The sequence below is a fragment of the Carassius gibelio genome, chromosome A25 (genome assembly GCF_023724105.1).
Source record: "Carassius gibelio isolate Cgi1373 ecotype wild population from Czech Republic chromosome A25, carGib1.2-hapl.c, whole genome shotgun sequence".
Taxonomy (NCBI): domain Eukaryota; kingdom Metazoa; phylum Chordata; class Actinopteri; order Cypriniformes; family Cyprinidae; genus Carassius; species Carassius gibelio.
In genome coordinates this window covers 10,124,652-10,139,726 of record NC_068395.1, presented here as the reverse complement: position 1 = coordinate 10,139,726, position 15,075 = coordinate 10,124,652, and the positions used below count along the sequence as shown (strand labels likewise).

The following is a 15,075-nucleotide window of genomic DNA, read 5'->3' as shown; positions in this document are numbered from 1 at the left end:
TAAAAATCAAAAAATGAGACCAAAATCACAGAGTCTTGTTAGGCTATTTTGATTAGCCCATTTACATTCAGTGCTATTGCTATCATAAAGACTTACCTGTAGGATTTAAAATTCTACATGTCAGATTTATTGTCCAACTATAAATATTTCTATAACAAATTGGAATATGCACTTTCTCCACAGCAGCTCAGTCTGTGTCCTCCGCTATATTTTCATATGTGCTAGTATCAAATCACTGTATATCTATATAAACACTATTGCCTCATATCATGAGGAAAAAATTTATATATCATACAAACTCTATATGCCGCCCAGCCCTAAGTGTTAGTCTTGGCTTGCTGTCAAATGTTCTTTTTAGTTCTCATATTTAGTCAACCTTGTCATGTTTCTTTCAGCTAAATGTCTGAGCATTTTAGTATATGTACTGTATATTAGGGCTGCACAATTAAATTAAATTAAATCGCAAAGGCAATAGATCGCGATTAGGCAGAAGTTGTGGTTGTCATGTGTATTTTCAGTGAAGCGCTCCATCCAGAGGCCAGAGGACGCTCTTGTGTTGTGTTTTTCTTATCATAATAAAGTAATATAATTAATATATAGTATAAAGAAAGTATAATTAAATACCAATAGACATAGCCTTGATCAATACAATGAAATGCTGTGCTCCTTAATTATTCTAAGAAGACCCATCATATTAAAGAAGGATTTATTTTTAAGGAGTGTCTATTTAAACTGAGTGCAAATAGCCTGCCTTGTTGGCTGAAGCTATTTACACTAACTTTACATACCAATGTGTGATTGGTGATAGACAACACTACGAAAGACAACTGACAGTCATTAGCTTCAATGGCGCAGATGGTAAAACGTGTGTCGTGTTCATTTTGACGCGATCGACTTCGGTTCGAATCTACCTTTTGGGTCACTTTTTTTCTCCCATTTCAAATCACATCAGAAAAGCATTTATTTTTAATGAAAATGAGGAATATAAAGTATTTGGTAGGGTTAGGATAGGTGTACGGATGGCTTTATTGTCCCAACAAGGTGTCATCCATTTAATAATTTGAATTAAAATTACAATTTAAACTCAATTAGTTACTATTGTATACTGTTTTACATTTTACTACAATACTGAGGTGCAGATAATTGCCACTATTTGCAATAAGTAGCCAAATTTTCACATAGGGTAAATAGCCTCTATTGCTATTTACACTTCGTAAATAGCCTCTATTGCTATTTACACTTAGTAAATAGCCTCTATTGCTATTTACACTTAGTACAAATAGCCCTGCCTTTCTTTAAACACTCGACTGACGTTATAAAGTAAATTTGGAGTTAAAACGTTATTAAATGTGGTATTTTCACGTGCTCTCAGATGGAGCAGCATTTACTAACATTGCACAGAGCCATAGTTCATTGAGAAGATACGTAAAGCTGTCACTATCCCGTACGATTTCGTCAATTTCATAATCCTACAATTATACCAGCTACAATTATGAACTCGATTTTGCATAGCTTGTCAGAGAACTACAGCTCTGTGTAGTAAATGCAGTTGCACTTTCACCAATAAGCACAAACCAATAGGATAAGAACTCATACACATGGTTTATTTGACCTCATCTAGTGTACTTATATATTATAGCCTATTTAATATATTAATTCATATCAAATACTGAGATAATATAGGCTATTTATGCACTCTCTCTGTCTACATTATGAACAATGGTTAAAAAAATATATATATATAACAGTAAAATTACTAATAGTAATTCCAAATTGCAGTGATGTTTCTCTATAAAAACAACACCGGTTGAGTAAGTACATTTTATTCAGCAAACAACATAGTTGAGATCTTGTGTCTGAACACAGACTGGCTGAATTACACTTTCATTTAAGCTGAACATCTCACATGGAGATCACTAAAACGTTTCCACTATGAAGAGTGTGTGAGTGTGTGTGTGTGTGTGTGTGTGTGTGTGTGTGTGTGTGTGTGTGTGTGTGTGTGTGTCGGTTTCAACTACTGATTGAATAAACGGTGCTTGATTCAGTAGATATTTTTGTGTGAAATTGGGAATGACACCTTATATAAGCGATCATTCTGACTTTCATGCTTTATCCGTCAGTTTTCACTATACTCTGATTCAGTTTTGTATTTTACAGTGCGTGTTTTAAACTGTTTTTATGAACGGTTGTGCCAATAGGCAGATGCTTATTCACTTGCATGTGAGAAACTGTCAATGTCTCATTCAAATGCTGAAATTAATACTCAATTGATACTCAGAATAAATCATTTTTCAATCATTTCAAATATTGTTGCACATATTCAAACTGGGATCATCTCAAAATGGCCAAATGGTCAATAAAGGCTATATATATAGGGATGGGTATCGTTAAGGTTTTTACGGTATTACTACTCTTACCGGTACTGCTTAACGGTCCGGTACTTTAACGGTATTCTTATCGGTACTTTGTGTTGTGTGTGTGTGTGTGTTTTTTTTAAGAATTTGATTTGATTTATTTAATTATATCAAGAAAGCCTTACAGTAAACATAAAAACAAAAAGGCATCAGATACAATCGAGGATAAAAACACAAAGTCCAGGACTTATTTCCATTGTGGTCCTCAATAACAAGTTGAGAACAGAATTAACATTTCAAAATGGAAGGAGTGTTTAAGTCTAACATATAAAGCCACAACAAATGAAAATCTTAGATTGATTCAATATAAATTAATGACTAGAATTTATTATAGTAGAGACAAAATTCATAAGTTTGATGTATCTTCCCCCCCCCACCTGCTTAAAGTGCGGTAGCAGTGATTATCTTACTCATTCATTTTGGTATTGCAAAAAAATAAAGAAAACCTGGTTTGATATTGAGAGATGGCTCTCTAACATCTGTAAGCAGAAATTTGTATTTACACCAGAAGCCTGCTTACTCCAAAATGTAACAAAAATGAAATATCCTATGGGATGGCAATTAATATTTTCCTCATTAGTTTATAAAAAATTGTTGTTACAAAATTGGAAAAACGTAGATACCCCAGGGTTAGATAAATGGAAAAATGTAATGAAGTATTACCTAAATATTGAGAAAGCTCTGTCAGTGGATAAAAATAAACAAAAACAGTTTAATTTTGTGTGGAAACCAATTTTTGATGCTCTGTAATTAGCCCAATGCTAGTTCTGCTTAACTCAAATCTGTATTTTAATTTATAGGTTTGTAAATTTAATATGGTAATACTAACATTTCTTCTTTTTTTTTTTTCTCTCTCTCTTAACAGTTACTCGGAGCACCAGTAGTATAGTGTGTGTGTGTGTGTGTGTGTGTGTGTGTGTGTCTGAATGATTTATTATTATTATTATTATTATTAATGTTAGTGTGACTTGTCCTGTGTGTTGTAACTTATCTGGAATGTCTAAATAGTTGTCTGATGTGTCTTGTCTATTGTCATTTGTCTAATAAAAGAGAAAAGGAAAAAGAAAAGAGAGATGTTTGTATAAAGTGAAGGGGAGTGTTGACCTGACTTGTTGACCAGTCTTGTTGACCTGACTGCTTCTATTGTTCTCATTTGTAAGTCGCTTTGGATAAAAGCGTCTGCTAAATGATTAAATGTAAATGTAAATGTAAATGGAGTGTTCCTTGTGTTAATTTTTCCTTTTTTTTTCTCTCCCCTATTGTATAGAGGTTATTGTTAAGTACTGGTAAACATTTGAATGAACTTGGCTGGAAAACCAGGTTGTTTATTGTACTATCTCTCTGTTTTCTTTGTATTTGCATAATAAAAAACAATTATAAAAAAAAAAAAGAGAACAGAATTAACATTTCTTTATTTTTTTTTACTGTAAAATTAATAATGGGCTTGTCTTGGACCAGAGGTGTTAGGAGGAGTTGTTTGGTTCATAGTAGCTGCAGCTTTAAAAAAATTTATATATATATATATATATATATATATATTATATATATATATATATAAAATAAAAAGGTTGCAAAATGTGGCAATTGGCTATTTTGTAAACTAACTTGAGGTGCTGTGCATTTAAGTTAGCCAAATAAATGTTTACATTTACATACTGATTTTTCCTTATTTAGAATTTTAAAAACAAGAGAAATCAAGAAAATGTTGATTTCATTCTCATTTTCCCCAAAATAAATCAACAGAATTTCTATGTAAGGTTAGCAAACCAGGGAGATTTTACATTTATTTTAAATGACGTGAACGTAGATGGGGCAACAACCAGAGATGAGCTAGCTAGGCAGTCGATACACATAATGCACTTTTGAAAGATGCTTTGACAGATTGCTTGTGTTTCCGCCCTTACATGCAAATATTGTTTTGCACTTATGACAACGAGGGTTGTCAGCATTAACTCTAGTGAAGTATAACCACACTTTTGGTTAAATGTGCACGACAACATTATTAAGCAAAATACATAGTACATTATTTTTTTCCTCCAGTACCGAAAGCAGAACCGATACCATCAGATATATATATATATATATATATATATAATGTATGTATGTATATGTGTGTGTGTGTGTGTATATATATATATATATATATATATATATATATATATAATATTATTATTATTATTATTATTATTTTATTTTTTTACTATTGAATGATTATTTTCAGTCATGTTTCTAGCTAGTTGTGAGACCATCAAAACAAATATGAATTCAAGTCCTTTCCTTGTTTCTCCTTCACACCTAATACAGATTTCTTTGGTCATTGTAATGAAATGAAGTGGAGAGCCTTGAGTATCTAGATCTCAGATTGAGTAAAGAACTGGAAAATCAAGGCTTCATAGAGGGCTTGAGATCTGAGAGAAGAGTGCAGATCAGGAGATTGAGGGGTTGACTTGACCACTTTGAAGAGTGACAGAAGGTCGAGAGTAAGAGGAGAAAGAAGGGTTTGTCAAGGGACTTGGGTCAAAAGCATAATTGCAAGCTCCTTATCTGGGTAACTGTTCTCACACATTTTGCCTGAGGACGCCCCCGGAAGCTCCCTCTTCCCTCCAGCATCACGTTTTGTGTGACTTAGAATAATACCAGAAAGGGGGCTGAAAAAGGAAAGTGAGTAGGAGTGAAGAGATTGAGGAAGCGGATGCTGTTGAATGAGAGGAGGTGAAAGTGAGCAATCAGCCATTAAGGACATCTGTATGCAGATAAATGTGCCTCAGTCACCACCTACACACCCTTGAGAGACAGCATGCCAATATATCACTTCAACGAGTTACAATCTCTCGTACCGAGATGCTGAAAACCAATAAGCAGAGATTTGAATGCTGTCCACTCCAAAAAGGAATAGTGTACCCGGCTACAATGATTACATGTGTCCTGCTGGATTGACTAGACATAAACCCCTCAGTTAGAGTAGATGCTGTATCTAATTAGATTGCAACAAAAACAAGACAGGGTAGAAGTCTGGTTTATTGTCTTAAGGTGCCATCCCGTGTTTTGTTGTCCACTGGAACTGTCGGGATAACTTTGAATATCGACATCTAGGTACACAACACTACAAATTTGAACAGCCCGTACCTCTGTTTCTCACTACATTTTTTACACTTAAGTCAAATTGCACCTTAAAAACAATCAAAGAAGAAAGGGCAGAATCAAGTTTTCTTTCTGAACCCATTTGTGTGAAAAAGTACCTGGATAACAAAAACATAAACACGTGTCAAGCTTTCTGATGGGTTGTATCTGAGCTTCATGGTGTTATTCAAGGTGACTCTATCGCATCAGTCCAACAGACAAGCACAGAACTTTCAGAACACCTTGTTCACTTCCCTCAACAAGCTATGACACATTCTCAAAGCAATTTGAGGGTTCGAAAATGAGCAGAAAGAGCTGAAAACTTGGTGTGGGTGTATACACGTACACACGCAGACAGCATGCAGCTCTTTATCAGTGGTAAGCAGAGAGGAGCTTCAGGGCAAAGTGAGTCGTGACAGACCTGTAGGACAGCGAGCTGCACCGTGGTACCTCTCCCCTGGTGTTACCCACAGCGCCTTCGCTGTGAGTCCCCCATGGGAAAGGACCAGCGAGATCCAAACAAGACACAAGGAATCAGTGTTTTCTCCTTAGCAGATGGTGGAACACAATAGGAAGGGATAAACACTTTGCAAGAAGACTAGATCTTACCTAAAAAAGTAAACTTAAGCTACAGATAAAATGGGTTTGACTTAATGGCAGATGTACTGACACTGTTTGGATTTCTGGGGGAGTTTTCAAGCCAGCTTCAGTGCCAGTCTCAGCACATCATCTCCTGTCGGACTGTTAGTCAAGATAATTTTAGGACTGGCTCTATACCACTTTTTCAGAACCCATCCCGATCTGATACCTGACATTCTGAGTATCGACCGATATGATACCAGCACAGATGTTTTTGTTTTTGTTTTGTTTTTAATCCGTGTAGAATTCCTATACCTCAGTGTGTTCCCCTATTCATAACTTTTTTTTTTGTTAAACAGAACTTACCGCATATAGACAACTTAATTATAAAGAAAAACAACTATACTACTATAAACTAGATTAGTGGATAATTCAGTAGCAAAAGCTACTGTAGAAAAACCATGAGTGCACAATAATTTAGTAAAATCTTTTTTTTTTTTTTTTTTTTGAAAAAAAAAATTAGTGGGGTTAATGTAGCTCAAAATCTGGTAAAATGTTAAATATTGCTATTTGTATTGTTGTAAAGTACATTCATGAAAAACAAGTAATATATTTATATATTAATATACTATAAAATAAATACTTTTTTAAATCTATAGCACAGTAATGATTCAGCAACATATGATAGATAAGACAACCAGAAAGGCTCCTATACCGAGCTGCACAAAGCACTTATCCTGTGCACAGAATTATGCGCTTGAAGCAACACAGAGTCACAGTGCTCCGCATAGTGAAGTTCAAAGCACAAAGGGAAGAGATATTGATGCGTAAGGTATTATATCTGTGTTCATCTGATAGTTTATTGAAGCTTAAGTTTTAAATTTCAGTTACTGTGTGCATTAAGAACAATTCATAGTGCTCTCCACTCCGGTGTTGTGATTTAAGATGCTTTAGAAAGTAACATGCTTTAGAAACGGTACTAAACTCCAGCAAGATAGTCTTATTATTCAAAAAAATTGATCTTTATCTACAGATCATGTATAATAATAGGAACACTGAATCATCTTGTAGACAGTTTCATCGTCCTGACTGTCGTAACAGAGCGCAATGCGCAGTTTGAATGCTGAATGAAGGATTACTGACAACGACTTAATCTGTACTTCACATTGAACTATGGAACTGTATGGTGTTTTATAATGTTTTTGTGCCTTTCATGGAGCTTAATAATAACACAGAATAGTATATACTGAAAATCGGATTTGTATAGGCCTTGTCTGACCGATAGCCGATCCAACAGAAAATGACACTATATCAGAGTAATAACCAAAATTGAGTATCGGATCAGTGCACCTCTAGATGATTTGATGTGACATGACACCAATTTGTGAGTTATGACAGGTAGTACAAACAGTATATACCTGCTTAATAATTACTCATGGTGCTGCTTGTGAAAGGATTCTGGTACTTTCTTTCATGGTTATCCACCCACTACATTCTATCTGTTGAGCTATTTTCATTCAGGCATTTGTGTGGGCTCCTATTGTTTGAGTCTGGTTCTTATTGCTGGCCTGGAGTGCTATTCTGTTTCATGTAGTGTCTCCATCAACTGCAACCTAATTGTGCCACTACTTAAAAAACCTCTCATCTTTGAAAGAATAGCCATGGGGAGATGTTTTCCATTTTTCTTTTATTTTCCATCTTCAATATCATTCAGCCCATCGTTCGTCTTGTCTGAATGTCTGATCTTTGTCTTTGTTCCTTACTGTCTCTTTTTCTCTGTAAACGTCTTCAACTTTCTCTTCGCAAGTCACGCCCACCTATTCTTATTCTGAGTTCTGTCCTACTTGATTTATGAAAAGTCAATATGAAATCAGATTTGACTAGGGGTGCTCCGATCACGATCGGCCGATCGTTAATGCGCATCTCGTCAGTAAAGCCGGTTTTCTAATCAGCGGTTAATTCCATCAGGTGCGTGATTTCACATAGAGCAGCTGTTACTACACAGAGCCATTGTTAACTGAGAAGATGCGCCAAAAAACGCTGAAAATGAAGTGGATTTGCGCATCTTCTCTATTAACAATGGCTCTGTGTAGTAACAGCTGCTCTATGTGAAATTAGCAAATGCATTTGCTCTCATTTTTGCACCCATGGGCGTGCTGGTCTAAAAAAGAGGTGTGTTCAGGCGCATTGCTGGCGCAATGCTATTTTAAGGAGCTAAAAATAGACTGCGCCATAGACCAGCTCAAACCTGGTCTAAAGTGTGGCGCAATGTTTTTTCTTTGTTATTTAAAGAGCGTACACGCTGCTTATTAAACACAGGGATGCACCGCAGCACACAAACATGCCAAATATAAAACAATTTAAGGATTGCAATGCATAATGATTTTTTGTAGGCTAAATAAATAAATTATATAAAACAAATATCTATCTATCTATCTATCTATCTATCTATCTATCTATCTATCTATCTATCTATCTATCTATCTATCTATCTATGCCTACATGTCATATTGGATAGTCATCACATGTATCAGAATGAGGCTATTTTACCGAATTCCTCCGTGTAAATAGAAAATCTGTCATGGCACGAGCGCAACTGGCTCTTAAAAGGAATGGAAGATGAGACTCTGATTGGTTTATTGCATGTTATGTCCAAAAAACACCCATTACTCATTAAGAGAATAGGGACAACCCATTTAGACCATGCGCCCGGGGTGCGCCAACCGTTTCTCCATAGTTAAAAAAGCAAAAGTAGATTTGGACACGACCCGGGATGCGCACCCGGGTTCGACTGAAGTCAGAGTTTGGTTCGTTTGGATGATGTGAACGCTGTCTTCTGATCTCTGATGCGCACCTGCGAACCGTACCCAAATCCGCTTGAAAAGGGTGGGGTACGGTTCAAGTGAACTACAGTACGGTTCGCTGCTGATGTGAACGCAATCATAACAAAGCGTGGAAGTGAACTACTGTTAATTGTGTATTATTTGATAAAAATGTGTGTTTGTGTGCGTGTTTCACTCACTTTTCTGACAAGTTTGACTGACAAGCTGCAAACAGAGAGCTGTATGTCTCATTTCTGTTCGCCTTCGGTGTTCTTCAGATCATTTGCAGTACATTCGTAATACAGACGTCAGTGCCGTTATGTACCGAAGGTTTGTAAACAAAACTAACAATTCAAGTAATGGTGTTACTAAGCAACGGAGTAAACAGCTGCTGGCTTGATGACACAAAGGAACCGCAGTTCGGAACCAAATAACATAATATCATAGACAGTAAAAGAAATGGACACAGCGACCCCATTGGAACTCAACTGAGACAAATGAAGCCCATTTTTTGCGTTTTTTAGCACTTCCGTTTCTGACGCGCAGACTCAAACTAAGCTTGATGACGTAATGGAGCCCTTTATACATTGTCGTTTATCTTTAGAAATAAATAATGTCTTTAAACGCCTCAGTTGTGAAGTTATTCGCTGTCAAAGTGACGCCAAAATGAATCAATGGGTCAATGGGAATGCTAACGCGAGTGAAGTTCTGCTACAAGATGGCAGCACCTGGCCGACTTCAACTTCCGGTCGACTTCCTTGCCGGCTGCATAATATGAACGCAGTCCAGCGGGGGGAGGGGGGAGCAATCAAACTCTGGTGCAGACCAGGCAAGTGAACCAAGTGTGAAAGCACCCTAAGTTTTAGTCACATAGTCATCTGAATTATTGTAGTTTTAGTACATTTATTTGGCTGAAATGGAATGGGTTTAGTTAAATTTCCAAACTAATTATATATTCCTGAAGAAAACATCTATTAACCTAGGTTTGAACATGCAATATTGATGCGGGTTTTACTGCTGTGACACATAACATGCCTTTATAAAAATTATTAAAACCACTTATCATAAAGAAACAAGCTTTATGAGAAGTGCTTAGAATATTCTTCATTTTAAAACTTGATAGCATTAATGATTATTTAAATAAGCATTAATAATCAAAAGTGGCTCATGGTGGCTTTTTAGGAGGAAAGTAGTCTTCTACAATCCACTTTCAACTTTGTAGAAGGATCTGGAACCTCTTTTTCATGGGCCAATCATTTCCCATTAGATAAAATGTTTCTCCCAACATTTATTTTTTTCTTGTTTCACTTCTAAATACATCACACTACAGAGGTTAGAATGGTGTTTCATTTTGGCTTTAATCACCGAGAGGTACCAAATGAAGAGGTCCATTAAACAATGAAAGGAAATGGCTGAATAAACAGCAAGGATTTCCGAAAATTTCCTTCCTGGCCTAAGGTCCCTGAAAGAAAATGGTGCTGTAACTTTCGCTTCGTGAGCAATCATACAGACCTTTCAGAAAGTTTGGTTGTAGCCCTCAAATATTGAGGTTTCCAACACTTTACACCTGAATGTAGGCACGCTATGGTTTGAGTTTCTGTTTGGTGCCATTTGGAAATGCGTTTTCACTAATAGGCTTGCACAAAGGCTTATGGCAGAGACAGGAGCCATCGAGGTTGTTAGCGCTGCGTGTTGTTCTGTGATAAATGTCTGCAGTGTTTCTTCTCCATTAGCTCCCAATGGTGCCGTTGGGAATCACTGTCATATACACACACACACGTTCTTTCCCCACTTTTTATTGCTCTCTTTGTTTCTCTATCTCTCTCTCTTTCTCTTGCTCTGTTTTTGCGTGTTGATCCTGATAGAAATTGCTAGTGGTGGATGTTTGTTTAGGAAAAACTCAATCAAAGGTATACATGAATCTTCACAGACATAACCAAGTGTTTTTGTGACACTGTTTTTAACATGATAAACATGATCATCTGAACCGAAACCTATGTTTTTAGCAGGTATGAGCTGTAATGATGCAGCTCTATTCTGGAAAAAGGGGGCGGGGAGCAGCAGCTCATTTGCATTTAAAGAGACATGCACGAAAAACAGTGTGTTTCTGCTTCCACTCAAAATAGGCATTTTCAAAATGATATAATAAATGATCTGTGGGGTATTTTGAGCTGAAACCTTACAGAAACATTCTGGGGACACCAGAGACTTATATTACATAATGTAGAGAGGGGCATAATATGTCACCTTAATAAAAAAATAGTTGCTGGCAGGATGCTGTCTGTGAGTGTGGGACTTCTATTGAAGTATAATTTTAGAGTCTAACTTCCTAGATGTAATATTACCTCCTTGATCTGATGCTTGTATGGGTTGTTTTGCTTTTAATATTACATACTGGTGTTTCAGGGAAGAGACGCATTGAGGCATGTTTGTTGAAGGAGAGGTGAGTGTGTGTTTGATTAGGAGGAGTGTATGTTTTATCAAGGCTTGTGAGAAGAGTGCCGGCTGACACCTGTTCTCTGATGGCCTTGTGGACTTGCTCACATGAGCCTTATGACACTTGATATGTTGGAATCAATGAAAATGATTGATTAACATTTTTCTCCAAATATTAGCACGATTGCAAATTTGAAATTGATTTGATGAATAGCTCAATAAACAACAAATTAATATTAAGTGACTTACATTTTAGACACAAGTTCATTTTTGCTGTATCCTCTTGAGACCCTGTGGCCTCATATGAGGACATTATATTTTTGTGAATTTCTCTGAAACCATTCATGCCACAGTTTTAAGTCTGGATGTGGGCTTTTCAGAGATACCAAATGATTGGATATTTCACATGACCACTCCCTCTCCTTGGTCATCAAAATGTCTGAAATTAATTTAGTGACACTCGTATGGAAATGTGATAATATTTTGTAGTTATTTAAATCTGTCTAATTTTTTAATTATGTGTCATAAATCAAATCAAAATATGACTTTCTGTTACTAAACAGGGCATTGATTTCATACATGTCCTCACATGAGGACACCGGGTGCCTGAAGCAATATGTTTATGTAATAATGAAAACCAACTAATAAAGGAAAAGGACAGGATACTTTCAACAAATTAATTATAAAAAGACATGAGAATAACTATATATTATAAGAGTTAAGCTTCCTCAGCACAATCTTTTTATTGTGAATTTGTAATAATTGCATCTGTATTTTGATCAAACTTCAAATTATCAATAATCATTCCAAAATACTTAAATTCCTCCACTACATCCACCTGTGTCATTAATGACTACCCTGCAAGTGCAACTGTTTTCTTACTAAGATTGATGATCATCTCTTTAGTTTTTGACACATTCAGATCTGATTTCATCCTATTAGACCACGAAATAAAATCATACAAAACCGAACAATATGAAGAATACCAAAAGTTGTGGGAGTCAGCTTTTCATGGCAGTCTGAAACCTGCTGAATCACCAGCACAATAACATGCATAGCACAATATCGTCTAATTATCTTTATCAACAAAATTCCAGAATTTGCAGAGCTGATAATTCATTATTAGAACCACAAATCACTAAATTTTTGATTTCTGTCCTTCTCCAATGAATTACCTCTTCAGCAACCAGGATGTCCCAGGCTGATTTTACACTTGCTTTTGAAAAAAAGTCTTGTTGACTCTCCAACATAGTATATTTGGCCATAATAGTCATGTTGTAAAAATCTGATTTCTTGGCAACTGTATGACAGTTCTATTCCACTTTTTTGCAGTGTCTTATCAGTATATTCATCATATCATTTGGCTTTGATTTAAAAGGATAGTTCAATCAAAACTGAAAATTACCCCATGATTTAGTCCTGAGGTTAAGACTTTGGTCACCTTTGATTAAAGCTCTAATAGTGTCCGCAACAAAAAACATATTCCAGCTACAATATGTTTGAAGCATGGGTTCTGTTTGTATTAAGAAACAGATGTGTGCTAGAATGCTAATTCAAAGATTTCATGAGGCATAGCTTCAGATGTGCGACATATTCATGCCATCAAATTAAGGATGTCCCGTAGGTTGCTGCAACTCTGTGGGAATATTAGAATTTACAAATGGTTATAAAACGTAGCACATTAATGTCTGTTACTTTTGCCTGGGGACTCACTATGCATTCAACAGGAAGAAAAAAAAAGTCTAAGGTTGCTTTATGCTCTATTACAATGCATCTTGAATTAAAAAAAAAAAAAAAAAAAGTTATTATAATAGTATTTGAAATGACTGATTATGTCTGTTTATTTGATTTTTAATTACAGCAAGACTGTAATATTGTGAAATATTATTCAGATTTAAATCATTTAAATAGTTTTCTATTTTAATATATTTAAAAATTTAATTTATTCTTTTAATGCAAAGTTGAATTTTCAGCATCATTACTCCAGTCTTCAGTGTCCCATGATCTGTCAGAAATCATTCTGATATGCTGATTTGTTGCTCAAGAAACATTTCTAATTATCTGTGTTGAAAACAGTTGTGCTACATGCGGTTTTGTTTTGTTGGACAGTTACCCAACAGTTTCTTCCATTTCCAACACAAGACAAAGTTTCTGCCAAAGCCGGGTTTCAAAATGGCTATCCTGGATGTCAATTTATGATTAGTCATAACTATGATTATGAGTAAGAAAAGCAGTTAATAGTCCTGTTTTTATAAGCAGCCTTCTTTCATTCTCCCTGTGGGTAAATTTGATTGGAAATCACCCCCTCCAAACAACATCAAAGTGTATGACTAATGTTTTTTTGTTTTTTTTTTCAAGCAAAAAAAAAAATGTGTTTCTGTTCTGAATGAAGATGTTTTCCTCTAAAACATTACCGATGCATTTGTTCTGAAGTTCCTGCTGGTTTTCCATCAGCTTTGGAAGCGCATTAAAGGATGGGAAAATAATTGTGTTTTTCCACTCATTATTCATAACCAAAACATCAATAATACACGCTGAAAAACTACATTTATGAAGACAAAAGAGTAAAATAAGATGATTTGTACTTATGAAAAAGCCATTTTAATGTGCTTTACAAGTGAACTGCCGTTAAAGAATAACAAAAGAAAATGTCTTCTTTTTTTTTATTGACACATGCTCGACAGAATTGCGTTGCATACTAAGTGTTGCCAGAAAAGGTGCTACAGTGAGCATTATCATAAAGTCCAGATGCCACTGATAGATCTTCAGTTAACTCTAGTTTCTCTTTTCTACAGCTGAACAAGCAGCAGTTGCAGGTGGTAAAGGAGCGTTTCCAGGCCTTCCTGAAAGGAGAGATGCAGATCGTCGCAGATGAGGCTTTCTGCAACGCCGTGCGCAGTTACTATGAGGCAAGACTCTCTGATTTTCATTTCTATATCAAATAAACTTTCAAGATGTGGCCAAAATGTCTACAGCTGAAGTGACCTTACTGTCATTTGTCAAAATTGTCAGTTTTGATGAGGAATGAACTTCACAACCATTCAAAAATTGTAAAATCATCGTCAAAGTTGGACATAAAGCAAAGATTATTTGACTGTTTTACCAAAAAATATATATATATTTAGGTCCTTTTACGTACATTTAATTAAATGTTTTGCCATTTCTGTCAAATGCTCACTGAGAACTTTTTGGAAGTAGTAGTTTCTCCAGGTACTATCTGCCAACTATTGAATATTACCAAAGAATAAAAAAATAAAAAAACAAACAAACAAAAATATAAACATCATGCACAATAAACATCTCTAAATTCCAGATTTTTTATGGTGAGATTATAAATGGTGGCTGAAGGAAAGTTTCAAAAGAGTAAAACTCGTTAGCGTCTCTCATCTCATAGCCGTTGAACTAACAACATTAAAAAAAATACAGATCCAAGAAGAAACACCTGAAGCTTTGTGCTTTGGTCAGCTGATAAATTATTGAAAATTGATTGGCTGTATTTTTTGTGTGGAAGTGGGCTTTCTTCAGTTGCTTTACCTACCTCCACACTGCTTTTTCCCTTTCACACACTCAGTTTTTATGTTTATTCTTGCCTTTCATGTTCATTTAATGGTACGATGAAGCATGCAACTTTCAGAGAATAACGAACAGGCAAAACAGATGGTCATCAAACAAGCCAGTCACCCTCTTTCTTGCTTTCATCACTT

At 35.6% G+C, this 15,075-nt stretch overlaps 1 protein-coding gene across 8 annotated transcripts in view; it reads left to right on the top strand.

The window, feature by feature from the left end:
* The window catches only part of LOC127947096 (calcium-dependent secretion activator 2), a 149,850-nt gene that overhangs the window by 14,451 nt on the left and 120,324 nt on the right, over positions 1-15,075 (top strand). For all 8 annotated transcript variants that reach the window (XM_052544033.1, XM_052544040.1, XM_052544039.1 and 5 more), the window contains exon 2: positions 14,167-14,280. In XM_052544033.1, coding sequence (XP_052399993.1) covers positions 14,167-14,280 — 114 coding nt within the window. The remainder of the gene's footprint in view (positions 1-14,166; positions 14,281-15,075) is intronic.